A 14,300-nucleotide genomic window follows, 5' to 3' on the forward strand; every position below is an offset into this window, starting at 1 on the left:
ATGCACCCATCTATAGGCGTTGTCCATCCTATGTTTGGAAGCAACTTTGTATACGTGTTCACATGGAAATTGTGCTAGTTGCCATTTCCTGCATGTACATGTTCCTGCATTTAAATCAACAAGTCCCCCCTTTACCCGATCGCCGATTTGAAAGGTATGATTATCCACAGGGAAATACGAACAACGTACTGCTGCCCCTACACGCTTTATCATCTTTTTTTCCGGCAACTTGGCCAAATACCCCACACATTCTTCTGCAGAAACATATTAATCTCATAAATAGTTATGTATGATAAAAATAAAATAAAATAAAAGACACGTTTATAACCTGCTTCTGTACGCCTCTTGTAAAACCATTTCTGTAGTGTCATACGTATGAACTCAACCAACATTGTTATTGGTAGACGTCTAGCCTCCACCATTAACGCGTTGAATGATTCTACAACATTCGTGGTGATAATGTTATACCGACGGCCACAAAAGAATGCACGTGACCATTTCTCTTTTCCAGCTTGCAGTAAATAGTCGGCAGCACCAGAATGTAGTAAACGAAGTGTCGCAAAGTTTTCCTCAAAATCAGATACCCGATAGGATTTTGCACATTTCTAAAATGCCTCATCTATCTTACGAATTCCACGAAATTTGGCCTTCACATTTTGTTGCAGGTGATGAGCGCATGCCCCATGTACAGCATTAGGAAAAACCAAATTAACTGCATGTATAATGCTCTGATTTCGATCTGATATAATGGCTAGATCCTCAACATCGTGCAGACACTCTTTCAATTTATTCATAAACCAAAGCCATGATTCATTACTTTCTTTCGGGCCAACACCAAATGCAATAGGAAAGATCATTTTGTTCCCATCAATGGCAACTGCAATGTATAATATGCCGAGATATTTACCTTTTAGAAAAGTTCCATCAACGGCTAAGACAGGTCGAATATGTTGTTCAAAACCTCTCAATGAAGCACCCATAGCCATAAAGAAAAATTTAAATTGATCATCATCATCTGTCTCTATATGTGTCACGGTTCCCGGATTTGTACTCTTCAACATCTCATAGTAGTCCGGTAACAACATGAACGATTCTTCCGGCGAACCACTCTGCGCTTCCAATGCCCAGTGTCTTGCTCTCCAAGCTTGCATATAAGAGAGATTAACAAAAAAATCTCGTTCAAAATAAAAAACAATATCCTTTGGTCGATGCACCCGATTTTCCAAATCAATCCCTGCAACACGTTTCCCCGCTTGCCTATGGTGCAGACATATCTGATCTCTCCCACAAGTGTGCATGTCCATACCATCCATTCTTGAAAGCCTGAACAAATTGGAACCTGGAATGACGATCCCTCTAGCCCTCCATTTACATTTGTCCACATCCTTACATTTCACCTCAAACAAAGACTTGTTTGATTTGTAAACCTTCCATTCAAACGAATTTTCAATTGCATATTTTCCAAGTGAATCTTGCAATTCAACTTTGTTTGAAAATATATCATTGACCCTCAAAGTAGTCCCTCCGTTTGATTTCTTAGGTGCAATCATATTCACGGGCGCATCACATGGCTTTGGGCACCATCGAAATGGATCAGTCATCCTTTTCATTCTATCTTCATCACCATCCTCATATGGGATACGTTGGATGTATGCAGATTGCTTAGCTATTTCATGAACACTTTTAACAGGAATTTCGTTCAGAGTGATATCTTCATTCTCCACATTGTCACCATTATCGTAACAATAATCATTATCATAATGCTCATCATAATGATCATGATTATCATTATTCAGATAATCATCATTATTGTAGTTCTGATAATCGATACCATTTCCACCATCGTTGTCATCCTTACCATGTATAGGAGCATCCGGTTCGATGGTGGGATCATTACTTACTACTTCTGTTGGTTTGCTTTGACCAACATGTCCATCCTTGTTAGGTCGCAATGCTGAAGCTTCTGTTGTTCGCATGTTTAGAGTAACATACAATGGAATCAAATCGGTCGGATTCATTCGGCAATACTCTATGAATCCCATGACATCTTCATCGTCATCAATATGTGCTATCCCACCACGCAGTTTATTTGGACCATATGTCGCCTGCATGGATATTTGGAGATCATACGAAGTTGAATCAACGCGAAGTGCACCATAAACTTTCTCTTTCAACTTTTGCAAGTCAATCTCTGTTGGCAAAACCAACAACTTCGCTTTACCACCCACATATGTCATCACAGTTCCTTCTGTGGTCCACAGTCCGTTCCAAGATAAAAAACACGTACACCTCTATTTGGTTGACATACTTCTACATTTAGTAAAATGGACACGTGATCAAAACATAATAAAGCTAATTCATATGTAAATGATGCTTAAATGCGACATGATACACCAAAATGCGACTCAAATGCGATAAGCTATACCAAAATGCGACCGCCAAATGCGACATGCTACATCAAATGTGACCGCCAAATGCGACATGGCTATGAATGCGACAAGCTATATGTTAGTCCTTGTCGCATTTGATTCTCTGTGTCTCATTTGAGCACCAGAATGCGACACATCGGGCGACAATGGCGGAATCGAAAAATGTCAAGATTCAAACAGATGCATTCGAATACCAACTGTGTATTTCTAGTAATGTGTATGAAAAATGAAGATATGATACTTACATGAACTTGAATGGGGTATGGATGTGCTTAGATCTTGGGTTGAGTTGATGAATTTTGCTGTGAGAATGTGAAAGTAAATGAAAGGGAAGGAGGAGATGGTTGTTATATAAGAATAAGAGTAGTTTTGTCCAAAATGGGTTTAAATGTCTAATTTGGTAAAATGGAAGCAAAGTGAGTCAGATATGTAAATTGAAGTCTTTAATTGGGTTAGATTAGTAATTATCCCGAACTAAGACACCTCTCTAAAAAGAATTCTTGACCAATTTGCTACCTTAATCTTTTTTTTTTCCCTTAACCCAATGGGCTTGAGTTCTCCATTATCCTATAATGGGCAATTGTGCATGAAGCCTTAAACCCTCCAATATAGGGTTTTAAATTCTGAAACTCCCCATTTTTACAGAGGTTTAGCATTACAGAGAATCAGAGTGAGAGAAGATGGAGTTCCACAAGAGAAAGGCGGCAACTCTATCGTCATTGAGTTCATCGGAGACTGACAAATCACCAAAAGGAACCGTCGATGCCCCAATTATCCCACTTCTCGATTCAATCAACTCCCATCCATCTTACTTCACTACCAGTTCTTGTTCCGGCCGTATCTCCATCCTTGCCCAACCTAAACCCGCCCAAATTACACCTACCTCCTCCACTAAGAAGAAAGCTCGCGGCGGTTCATGGCTGTTTGTCTCCCACGAACCAGCAGACCCTGAAATTATAATCTCCCTTCTCTTCCCCTCTGATTCACCAGCTCAGTCTTCCGACCTGGTTTTCAGATTCGAACCATTGATTATTGCAATTGAATGCATAGATGTTGAAGCTGCTCAGATTTTAGTTTCCATGGCAATTTCTTCCGGGTTTAGGGAATCTGGGATTACTAGTGCTAATAAGAAGAGAGTGATTGTAGGAATTCGATGTTCGATTAGAATGGAGGTGCCGCTGGGTGGAAGTGATAGGGTTTTGGTGTCGCCGGAGTATGTAAGGTTTCTTGTGGATGTGGCTAATGAGAAAATGGAGGCAAATGGGAAGAGAACACAGAGTTTTTTTGGGGCTTTGATTAAAAACGGTTTCGTAGGCTCTCCAGTTTTGGAGAATGGTGATCGGACTTTTGATTTACAAGATGGGGATATTGATAACTTGGAGAGAATTGTTGAAGATGCTGATAATTTGGGGAAAGCAGATGGGGAGGTTGATAGTTTGGAGAGAGCTAATGGAGATGTCCAAAACGGTAATTTTATGCTGTGTTTTTCGTTGATATCTCATTTGAGCAAATTATATTGAAAAGAAAAACATTTTATATGATATACAAATTTGCCCTCTTTAGATGAATTTTGATACTAGTTATCTTAGCCTTTGTTTGGGAGTTTGGAGGTTAATGGAGGTGAGAGAGTTAATGGAGGTAATGGAAAGGGAAGGGAAGGGAAGTGATGGAAAGGAAAGTTAAAAATTAACCTTGTTTGGGAGTTTATAGGATGTATATGAGGTTAAATGTTTAACTTCGTTTGGGAGTTTAAATTTGGAGGGGAATGAAGGTTAAATTTACTCTGCACGGACAAGAAATTTTAAAAAAGTTTACGTTACTCCCATTAACCCCCAATTTGGAGGTTAGAGTTTGGAGGTTAGAGGAAGTAAAGATTTAACCCCATTAACCTCCATTTACTCTCAAAAAATAACTCCCAAACAAAGTTAACTTAATACTTAACCTTCCATTACTTCCATTTACTCTCATTAACCTCGTCCCAAACAAGGGCTTAGGAAGCACGGGCACTGGTACTGGTACGGGAGAAATTCTACTGGTCCCGGTATGTTGGACCTTGCCAATAGAAACATGACAATTGTACACTTTCTTTCATGGTATTACCTTAATTCACCATGAAGAAACACTTAGTACTTCAAACTATTTGAACTACCAAAAAAGGAACGACTGCTATATTCTTTTCATTAGATTTTAATATCTTTTTTTATTTGGGTTTTATTTTATTTTTGTATATATTAAACCCCTCTTTTTTGTAAAATTATTAAAAATACTTCTACATTCTACTTAATTAACTTAGAATTTGTGTCCCCGAAGAGTCCCTGAAGTGTCTCCATAAAAGAAAAGAAAAAGAGGGACACTTATTTTGGAGTGTTGGGTGCATGTCCCCGAGTGTAGGAGTGTCAAGCACTCTAGTAGTTATCTCATTTGGGGTTTTAGCTTTGCTTTTTCCTTTTTGGGACAACAATTAGTGCTGTTGAAAAGAATATTTAGGATCTAAAATGTAGAGGAATTTTGCTGCAAGGTGATGTTTGAGACCCATTGAGTAGGGCTGACAACACGATTGATAGAGACAACAATCTGTGTGTTTGATACAATTATCGTTTTTGTTGCATTTATATTATATGTAATCATGTGGAATATATAGATCACATAACACATTATGATACAACAACCCGTTTTGACACCCCTACCATTGAGAGCTTAACAGGTTACTTAGGTAATATATGAAAATGCAATTAGTTTTTCTTAAATATGTATGTTCTAGGAATAAGTTTTACTTGACATCAAGTTCAACTATGAATTCAGGGCATCAACCAAGACTCCGTTGTGTATGATAATTTGATAAATAAGGTCTGTCTATTATACTTCTCTTAATTGGGAATTCTCAAATGTTTATTATTCCTCCGAGAGAATTCATATATCACTAGTCTGAAAAGCCGATATATGTTTGATTGCAGGAGTCCTCTCCTTTTGATGTGACACAATCGTCTTTGAATCATTGGCAGGAAGGGCTAGTTCCGGCTGCAGTTTATCTGTTGTTGAATTGGTAACTCTTGGCGAACCTTCTGAGAAAATTTTCCTTTGGGGTCACTCAACATGTGTCTTGAATCATAGAAAAAACGATATTCTTTTGTTCGGTGGTTTTGGAGGAATGGGAAGACATTCCCGGAGAAATGATACTTTACTTATTGATCCGATAAAGGGCACATTACGGGCAATAGATGCTGTCAATGCTCCATCTCCACGAATAGGCCACACAGCTTCATTGGTTGGTGACTCTGTTTTTGTTATTGGAGGCAGATCTGATCCCTTGAACATTTTGGCTGATGTATGGACTCTCAATATTGCTAGTAATGAATGGAAGTTATCAGAATGTACTGGCAGTATATTCCCGCCTAGGTAATGTATCTCTTTAGCAGCTTCAATTTTTATTCTCTTTGTTTTCCATGAAAATGACATACATCATAATTGTAAGTTTAGGTCCTCTATTTTTTTTATCATGGCTTAATACATCCCTAGCCCTATGTACTTGTCCAAAAAAGTCAATTGCCCCCCTATAATTTTAAAATGTTCAATTTACTCCTGAATTTGTTTAAAGTGGCCTATTAACCCCTAAAATCCATATGGTGGAGTAAGGAGAGATTTTTGAAAAGTTGAAATTTGTACACTTTAAGCAAGTTTTTGGGGGCTAATAGATCACTTTAAGCAAGTTAAAGGGTAAATAGAACTTTTTCAAAGTACGGGGCAATTGGCTTTTTTGGACGAGTACATGGGGCTAAAGACGTATGAAGCTATTTTATTATTATTAAAGTAGATGAGGGATTTTAGGGGTTGAACCCCTAAAATTAAGGCTGCACAAAACTAACTGAAAAAACTTTTTCCCGAGACCTAAACCAAATAAGAAAATAGGTTAACTTAACTCAAACTGATGAACTAGGGAATGGTTTTTCATTTTGAAAACCTATGGTTAACCGACCCCGAAAAATTAACCCATTATGTATATATACACATATAACTAATGAAAATTCATGTAGAATTTTAATTGTCCATATATAAATATGCATATTTAAGTTGAATTTTTAAGTCAAAAATATTTAAAATCTTCTTGCGTGAGTGCTTTTTTTAGTTGAATTTGAATTTCAATATATTCATTTAATATTTAAATAATTATATATTAATTTTGAAGTGAATAATTATAGACTAAAACTTTTTTTCTTATGAAAAGTCACTAATCATTAACGACTGAAATATAGGTTAACCGTCTGAAGTAATAGGTTAACCGATATATGGTAAACCAATTCTAATCGATTGGTTAACCGACCATGTGCACCCCAACCTAAAGTCTTGTCCGATTGCATTCAATAACCCCCTATTTCTCAATAGAATTTGTTGGATGCAGAAAATGGGAGACACGCTCTGTCACGTGTCAAAAAAAGAGTCAAATAGACAAATAATTAGGAACTTTTGAAAGTTCACGGGGCAGTTGAAAGTTTTGGTGTTATTGAATGCAATTGGACAAGAATAGGAGGTTATTGAATGCAAGTGGACAAAAATAGGGGGTTATTGAATGCAATTGTACAAGAATAGGGAGTCATTTGTAACTTTTGAAAGTTCAGGGAGTCAGTTTAAACTTTTTGGTCTAAGTACAGGGGCAACAGATGTATTAAGCCCACAATAATACCTTATTTCTGTCAAAAATACTTTTGACTCTCTGTCTCTCTTAACATTTCTATAATGGGTTAATGATTCCTTGATATCCTAGTGCCAAATTTGCAAACAACTCATTCTGAATTCTTACACATGTTACGCAGGCATCGACATGCTGCAGCTGTTGTAGGCTCAAACATATATATATACGGTGGACTTAACAATGATACTATATTTTCATCCTTGTATGTCCTGAACACTGAAAATCTGCAGTGGAAAGAGGTATCGGTCGGAGGGGAACAGCCGTGTGCCCGTCATTCACACTCAATGGTGGCTTATAGCTCTAAATTATTTATATTTGGAGGATACAATGGAGTGAAAGCTCTGGGAGGCTTATATAGTTTTGATGTCCAAACAAATGTTTGGAAGAAAGAAGAGACATCCGGAGGAAGTCCACATCCGAGATTCTCGCATTCTATGTTTGTCTACAAAAGTTTCATTGGAGTCATTGGGGGTTGTCCCGTGAGACAGCATACACGAGAGTTGGCATTACTTGATCTAAGGAACTGGACATGGAAGCATGTTACTGTGGATTATATTGGCAAGGAATTGCTTGTTCGTAGTACAGCCAATGTTGTCGGTGATGATCTTGTTATGGTTGGTGGTGGGGCTGCTTGCTATGCATTCGGAACAAAGTTCAGTAAGCCATTAAAAGTTAAGTTGCTTCAGTTGATATCCATGGAAGACAATGGTCGGTACAGTGGGGTAGGAGAAGAAAAGAATGTCCACAATCAAGGTCGGGAAGATGGAAATGAAGAAACTTCGACTTTTACTAGCGGAATTAATTGTCGGTACAATGGTGTAAGAGGAGAAAAGAATGTTCACGTTCAAGGTCAGGAAGACGGAAATGAAGAAACTTTGACTTTTACTAGCGGAATTATTTCTGAGGTTGAGCAACAGCAGTCAGTTGCTTCACATTGGGTGCTACAGCTTCAAAAGAAATATGCAAAATTGGGGAAGGACATATTGAAGAAATTTGGATGGTTGGATCTTGGAAGAAAGGTTAATTCTCAGAAGGATGGATTGCATATTTGTTTCCCTATCACTGAAAAATTCCGTGCTATCATTTCAGAATTACAGAATGAGTCGGGGAAGGTGTTTGAAGGGCAGAATAATATTGCAGAAGAAAAGGTTCCATTAAATGAGCTCTCTTGCTCAACAGCATTGAATCTCCTAATGAATTGTGGTGCCACTTTGCTGGAAGTTGATGATATTGAAGTCAGAAGAACTGCCAAATCCCTGTTCCAGATAATGAAAGAGGCGGTAGCTTCTCTGATCAAACGTAAAGGCTTATCGGAAGAACTGTTAGATCAGCTACCCACTAGGTTAGTTATTGGAACTTGGCCTTTCCAATGCCTTATTTTATGCTTCAATCTGAAACATTCTGCACTTAGAGATATAGTGCCCCGTAAGAGAGCTATGTAAGAGTTTAGTGCCGATTTTATAGCTTTCTTCGGTTTAATTCTAACAGGAAGCTTTAGTTGTATATATTGTCAGGTGGGAACGATTGGGGGATATTCTAGTGCTTCCAGTAACATGCTTCAAGGATCCATCATGGGACTTAGTTGGAGAGGAACTATGGCCTACCATAGCCAGATCGCTTAACGCTAGTCGTTTAGCACGCAATGTAAGTTATGTCTAACCGAAACTACTAATTTTTCTTGTTCAGAATTTACTTGTTCATCATTATTTTGTAAATTGTTATGTGTCTAGTAACAGTTAGACCTTTATATGATAGCCCGTAACTGTCTTATAAGTCGTTCATAGAAATTGTTATTTAGGATAGGTGTGTCATGGATTGCATATGAGATGATAAGATAAATATAGAAGGTTGCATATCAACAAGTTAGCTGAATTGCAAATTAGTTACTGAAGCTCATAAATGCTGGCAGCCGACAGCCATGTTTGTGGTTAGTGTATGCTGATTTAGGTTCAGCTATTGTTGTTTACTGTTTGTTGTGGATGTTGCTGGCAGCAGCTAGACATTAGCTGATTTTCTTACAAAATAGCTTTAAACGACAGTTTGTCAATCCTCCTAACCAAACACTTCATATGGTGGGCACAAAAAAAAATACATGAACTTAGGATGACTAGACAATGTAGTACCTATGACCCGCTACAACCGGTTAACGGGTAAATTACATACGTGGTGCACAACCTTTGTTCTATTTCACACTTAGGTGTACAATCTTCAATTTTGCATACAAAACTGTACAACCTTTTCGCGACTTCCCACTAAAGTGTACAACCGGTAATTGTGACCTGGTCAACGCAAAGTCAATGCGCCACGTCAGCAATTTGACCTTCCTAAAAGTCAAAAGTTGACTGCTTAACGCGAAGTCAACGCGCCACGTCAGCGGGAGGTCAAATTGGTGATGTGGCACGTTGAATTCGCATTGACCGGTCACAATTACCGGCTGTACACTTTAGTGAGAGGTCACTAAAAAGTTGTACACTTTTGTGTGCAAAATTGAGGGTTGTACGTGAAAAAGGACAAAGGTTGTACACCACCACCTATGTAATTTACCCACCGGTTAACCATTAAAAATGTGGGTATATCACAACTATTGTACCTGAACTTTAACTTCTTTCACACTTTTGGTACCTAGACTTCATTTTTGCACATCAAAGTACTATATTGTCCATTCATCTTAAGTTCAGGTATTCTTTTTGTGCAAAAATGAAGTCTAGGTACCAAAGTGTAAAACAGGGGAAGTTCAGGTACCATGATTGTAATTTACCCCCATAACATTACTAGCGCTATAGTGCAGGGGCCATGACCCAGTGAATTTCAGTTGTAAAGAAATTTGCTGGGTTTAGATGTTAACATAGCATGCTATCTCATACATCCATTTGATGAATTTGTGCTATTTCAGGGACGAGTTGCACCAACAGGAACAAGAGACAGTACTTTGGAGATTCTGGTAGGAGATGACGGTTGGGTTAATCATCGAGAAAATGGAATTCTATATTCTTTTGATGCTACCAAGTGCATGTTTTCTTGGGGTAATCTTTCGGAAAAGCTTCGCATGGCTCATTTGAACTGTGAAGATGAAGTTATAGTGGATTTATTTGCTGGAATTGGATATTTTGTGCTGCCGTTCCTTGTTAGGTAAATTGTTGTTGCTATTGTGTTGATTTTTCATCCTTTTCATCAATTCTGAAACTTTATCTTTGCTTGGACTGTTCCTCTCTATGTAAATATACACATTTAATTGTTTTTTCCTTTTAGTTTTCTCAGTGTACTTGATAAAAATTAAAGGACTAAACCATAGGGAGCCCCCCTAAAGTTGTCCATTTTTGTCTCTTTGTCCCCCGGATTTAAGGGACAACCCATTAGCCACTCCAACTCTCTGAAAGTAACGTAACGTGCCCCTTATTTTTCATCAATCAGAGAAGATGTTGCTCGTGAGGACCACTCGCCTTTCGGTTGACTTTACATATGCAATTTGGCTTCTTTTTTTAGAAAATTTTGCTACTTGGCTTTTCGGGATGGTATTTCAAATTGCGTATGAATTTAGAGAGGCTATTGCAAAATATGTTATAAGAAGGGGGACATTTTTTTGAAGGGAAAAACGACATTGCATATGGGAAGTCAACCGAAAGACGAGTGGTGAACATTTTCTCCGATTGAGGAAAAATAGGGGCGCGTTATGTCACTTTGGAGTGGCTAATGGGGTTTTCAGGGGGCAAAGTGACCAAAATGGACAACTTGAAGAGGCTCCATATGGTTTAAGGCCTAAAAGTTAAAAGTTGGGATCTATGTTGCGCTGAAACCTTGATGTTAAAGCGTTTCATGTTTCTGAAATGTTCAAAAACGGAAACTCTTGAAAACTTGTACAAAACATTTCGGGTCACTTTTCTACAATTTAATGAAATAGAATGTGGAAACTCATTCCTAGGATGTAATGTGTTTCACGAGTAGATCCACATGCTCTATAAATCCCTAATATTTTCTAATTTAACTTTTACAAGATTTCAAAGTGAAGGTCTTTTTTTCCCTCTATTGTGTGATTTGTATGCAATTTTATTTAATGTTATATGGGGCGGCCCGGTCGCACTACGCGTCCCCGCTGAGCGAGGGTCCGGGGAGGGGTCCCACCACAAGGGTGTACTGGGGGCAAGCCTTCCCCTGCCAATTTATTTGGCAAGAGGCCGCTCCTAAGACTCGAACCCGTGACCTCTTGGTCACACGACAACAACGTTTACCGTTGCGCCAAGGCTCGCCCTCCATTTAATGTTATATATAAAAAAAAATTAAAAATATACATCCTTTAAAAATTTCATAGATAAGACCTATGTATTTTTATTATTTTCACGTTTCTGTTTCCTATACTTTTCACAAATATGGTTTCTCAGTGTCAGTTTTCGTTTCGGTCTCTATGTAACACAGGTTGGGATGATAATCTATGTTTCTATATTCATTGACTCAGGTTGGGATGATAATCCATGTTTCTATATTTATTGATTCGGCCTTTTGAAATTAACACTTTCTGGGTTTGATTTAGTGAATGGAGGAGATAGTGCGTTGCTTGCAAGCTATGTTGCAGGGAAACTCTTCTTCACTAGCATTTTCACATTTCGTGTCTGTTTCTGTTCTTTCCGGTTTCGTAGCTATATTTTTTTAGAAATAACGTTTCCCAGTGTCCGTTAATTTATGAAATGGTTATTCTTGTTGTTGATTAAATTTCACCTGCCTGTTTAGATTATCATTGTTTTGCTTCTGTATTTGCAACAGGGCCAGAGCAGAACTGGTTTATGCTTGTGAATGGAATCCTCATGCTGTCGAGGCACTTAAACGTAATCTTGAAGCAAATTCTGTCTCTGATCAGTGTGTAGTACTTGAAGGCGATAATCGGATGACAGCTCCTAGAGTACGTGCTTGTTTGATTTATTATTCTGTTAAATGATTTTATGTTACTTGTTGATTACTGCAACCGTGGAACTTGTCTTGCTTACTCACCTGCATCTGATCTAAAGTACCGAAGGCTTCAGAAGTAAAATGTTGTAATGATTACTCCCTCCGGTCTCCAATAGATGTCATTTTAGGATTATCAATTTGGTGTTTGTTTAATATGACGTACCCTAAACGACATCTATTTGAGATCGGAGAGAGTATAATTTATCACAGGAACAATGAACTGGAATTGAATTAGTTGGATTGCTTTGTTACAGGGAGTTGCAGATCGAGTTTGTCTTGGTCTTATTCCGTCGAGTGAAGGCAGTTGGGTAACTGCTGTTAGAGCATTAAGGTAAATCCTAACATTTTGCAACATTTGGTACATACCAGTTACCTCTGTTGTACGGAAACAATTCTTCATTGATGTTTCCGTTTTCGTTTAGTTTCTTTTCGGTTTCCTAGTATAATTTTTTAGAAATAATGTTTGTCGATATCCATTTCCGTGCAACTTAGTGAGTCAGAAGTTGAAATCTTTAAGCATGAAAGAAATAATTTTCACTCAAATGTTTGTTGGTATCCATTTCCTAGTCGATAACGTATATCTGTTACGTTCCGCTTCCATTTGCACGCCTCTTTCCGATTTTAATCGTATTGCTATATGCTACTCCAGGAGTAAGGGCGGGATGCTGCATGTGCACGGAAACGTGAAGGACTCGGAAGAAGGATCATGGACGGAACATGTTTCCAGTTCAATAAGCGAAATTGCAAAATCAGAAGGTATAGTCCCCTTCATTGATTCCTGAAGCTCACTCTAGATCATTTATTTTTAAGGATAGTGTGAGAGATGGCATTCGTTTGCAGGTCGCTTGTGGGAGGTTTCTATTGAACACGTGGAGAGGGTAAAATGGTATGCTCCTCATATCCGCCACTTCGTTGCAGACGTGCGGTGCAGACAGGTTCCGAGATAATCGTGGCCCGAGATGCTCTTGTTAAAGGTAATATTGCTCTAGTAAGAAGCCTAAAAGGTGCAGTTACTAGACGCTCAATGGGCCAATGGCATGTTTTTGTGCAAACTATGCTCATTTTCTGCAAACAATATTTGGATGAAGAGCTGCGGTAAATTCCCCACAACGGGCCTGTGCTAGTCGCCCATCGGGCCCGTGCGTATTGCCAGTCATCCAAACAGTGACAGAAACGTGAATGTTATTTGTAGTGTGCCAATTTCCATGTATGAATTTTGAAGAGGTTGTGATGTGTTTGTGTGATTAAGTAAAGGTGTAGATTATCTATTGAGACAGTAAATTTTGTTTAATTGGATTCATTTGAAGTATAGGTAACTATTGTGTACCAACAACAACAACAAAGCCTTAGTCCTGAAATGATTCGGGGTCGGCTAACATGAACCATCATATAAAACCGTGAAATCAAGTTGTGCCGGCGACACAAATTCTCTCCCTCCACTCCCTTCTATCCACTATCATATTTTCCTTAATCTCCAATAAACTCGTATCATTTTCGATCACCCTCTTTCAAGTTTGCTTAGGTCTTCCCCTACTCTTCACCATTACATCTCTTTGCTGCTCTTCAGTCTTTCTAACCGGCGCATCAAACGCTTTTTGTCTTACATTGTCAAACCATCATAGTCGGTTTTACTTCATTTTATTTTCAAGGGTTAATTACAAAAATGGGTCAAATGGGAGGTCCATTTACATTACCAAAATTTTCAAGGGTTAATTACAAAAATGGGTCAAATGGGAGGTCCATTTACAGTCTTTCTAACCGGCGCATCAAACAACAATGGATTCTAACATTAAAATCATAACATTACCAAAATTTACAACAAGATTGCCACAATAACAAAATTAAAATCACAACATCAAAATTTATAACAAGATTGCCACAATAAACTCCTAACAAAGCACATGCACTCCTAAAATGGTTGGTTAGTAGAGATTGTGCCAATAATCCGGTACCAATTTTGAAGCGGATGAGTAATCTTGGTGTGCACCATGAGACATATCCATCCCAAAAGGTCTGAACTTCCATTTCTCATCCCAAAAGGTCTGGACTTCCATTTCTTTTTGGGATGAGAAATGGAAGTCCAGACCTTTTGGGATGAGAAATGGAAGTCCAGACCTTTTGGGATGGATGTGTCCCATAGTGCACACCAAGATTACTCATCCGCTTCAAAATTGGTACCGGATTATTGACACAATCTCTCCCAACTAACCATTTCAGGAGTGAATGTGTCAATCTTGAGGGAAGTT

General features: G+C 38.3%; 1 protein-coding gene across 2 annotated transcripts; it reads left to right on the forward strand.

Annotated features, from left to right (window-relative positions):
* Nucleotides 1-3,037: 3,037 nt before the first annotated feature.
* On the forward strand, nt 3,038-13,352 carry LOC136232665 (tRNA wybutosine-synthesizing protein 2/3/4). 2 transcript variants are annotated; one of them, XM_066021973.1, is made up of 9 exons: nt 3,038-3,896; nt 5,432-5,825; nt 7,238-8,458; nt 8,631-8,760; nt 10,010-10,245; nt 11,872-12,007; nt 12,309-12,385; nt 12,704-12,810; nt 12,895-13,352. In XM_066021973.1, exons 1-9 carry the CDS (start codon nt 3,110-3,112, stop codon nt 12,999-13,001), a joined length of 3,195 nt encoding a protein of 1,064 aa, XP_065878045.1. In that variant the 5' UTR covers nt 3,038-3,109; the 3' UTR covers nt 13,002-13,352. The 2 variants fall into 2 exon arrangements, with proteins under 2 accessions (XP_065878045.1, XP_065878046.1); XM_066021974.1 differs by having other exon boundaries at nt 3,038-3,831; nt 5,409-5,825.
* The last annotated feature ends 948 nt before the right edge of the window (nt 13,353-14,300 follow it).

The sequence above is a fragment of the Euphorbia lathyris genome, chromosome 6 (assembly GCF_963576675.1).
Source record: "Euphorbia lathyris chromosome 6, ddEupLath1.1, whole genome shotgun sequence".
In the NCBI taxonomy this organism is placed as follows: Eukaryota; Viridiplantae; Streptophyta; class Magnoliopsida; order Malpighiales; family Euphorbiaceae; genus Euphorbia; species Euphorbia lathyris.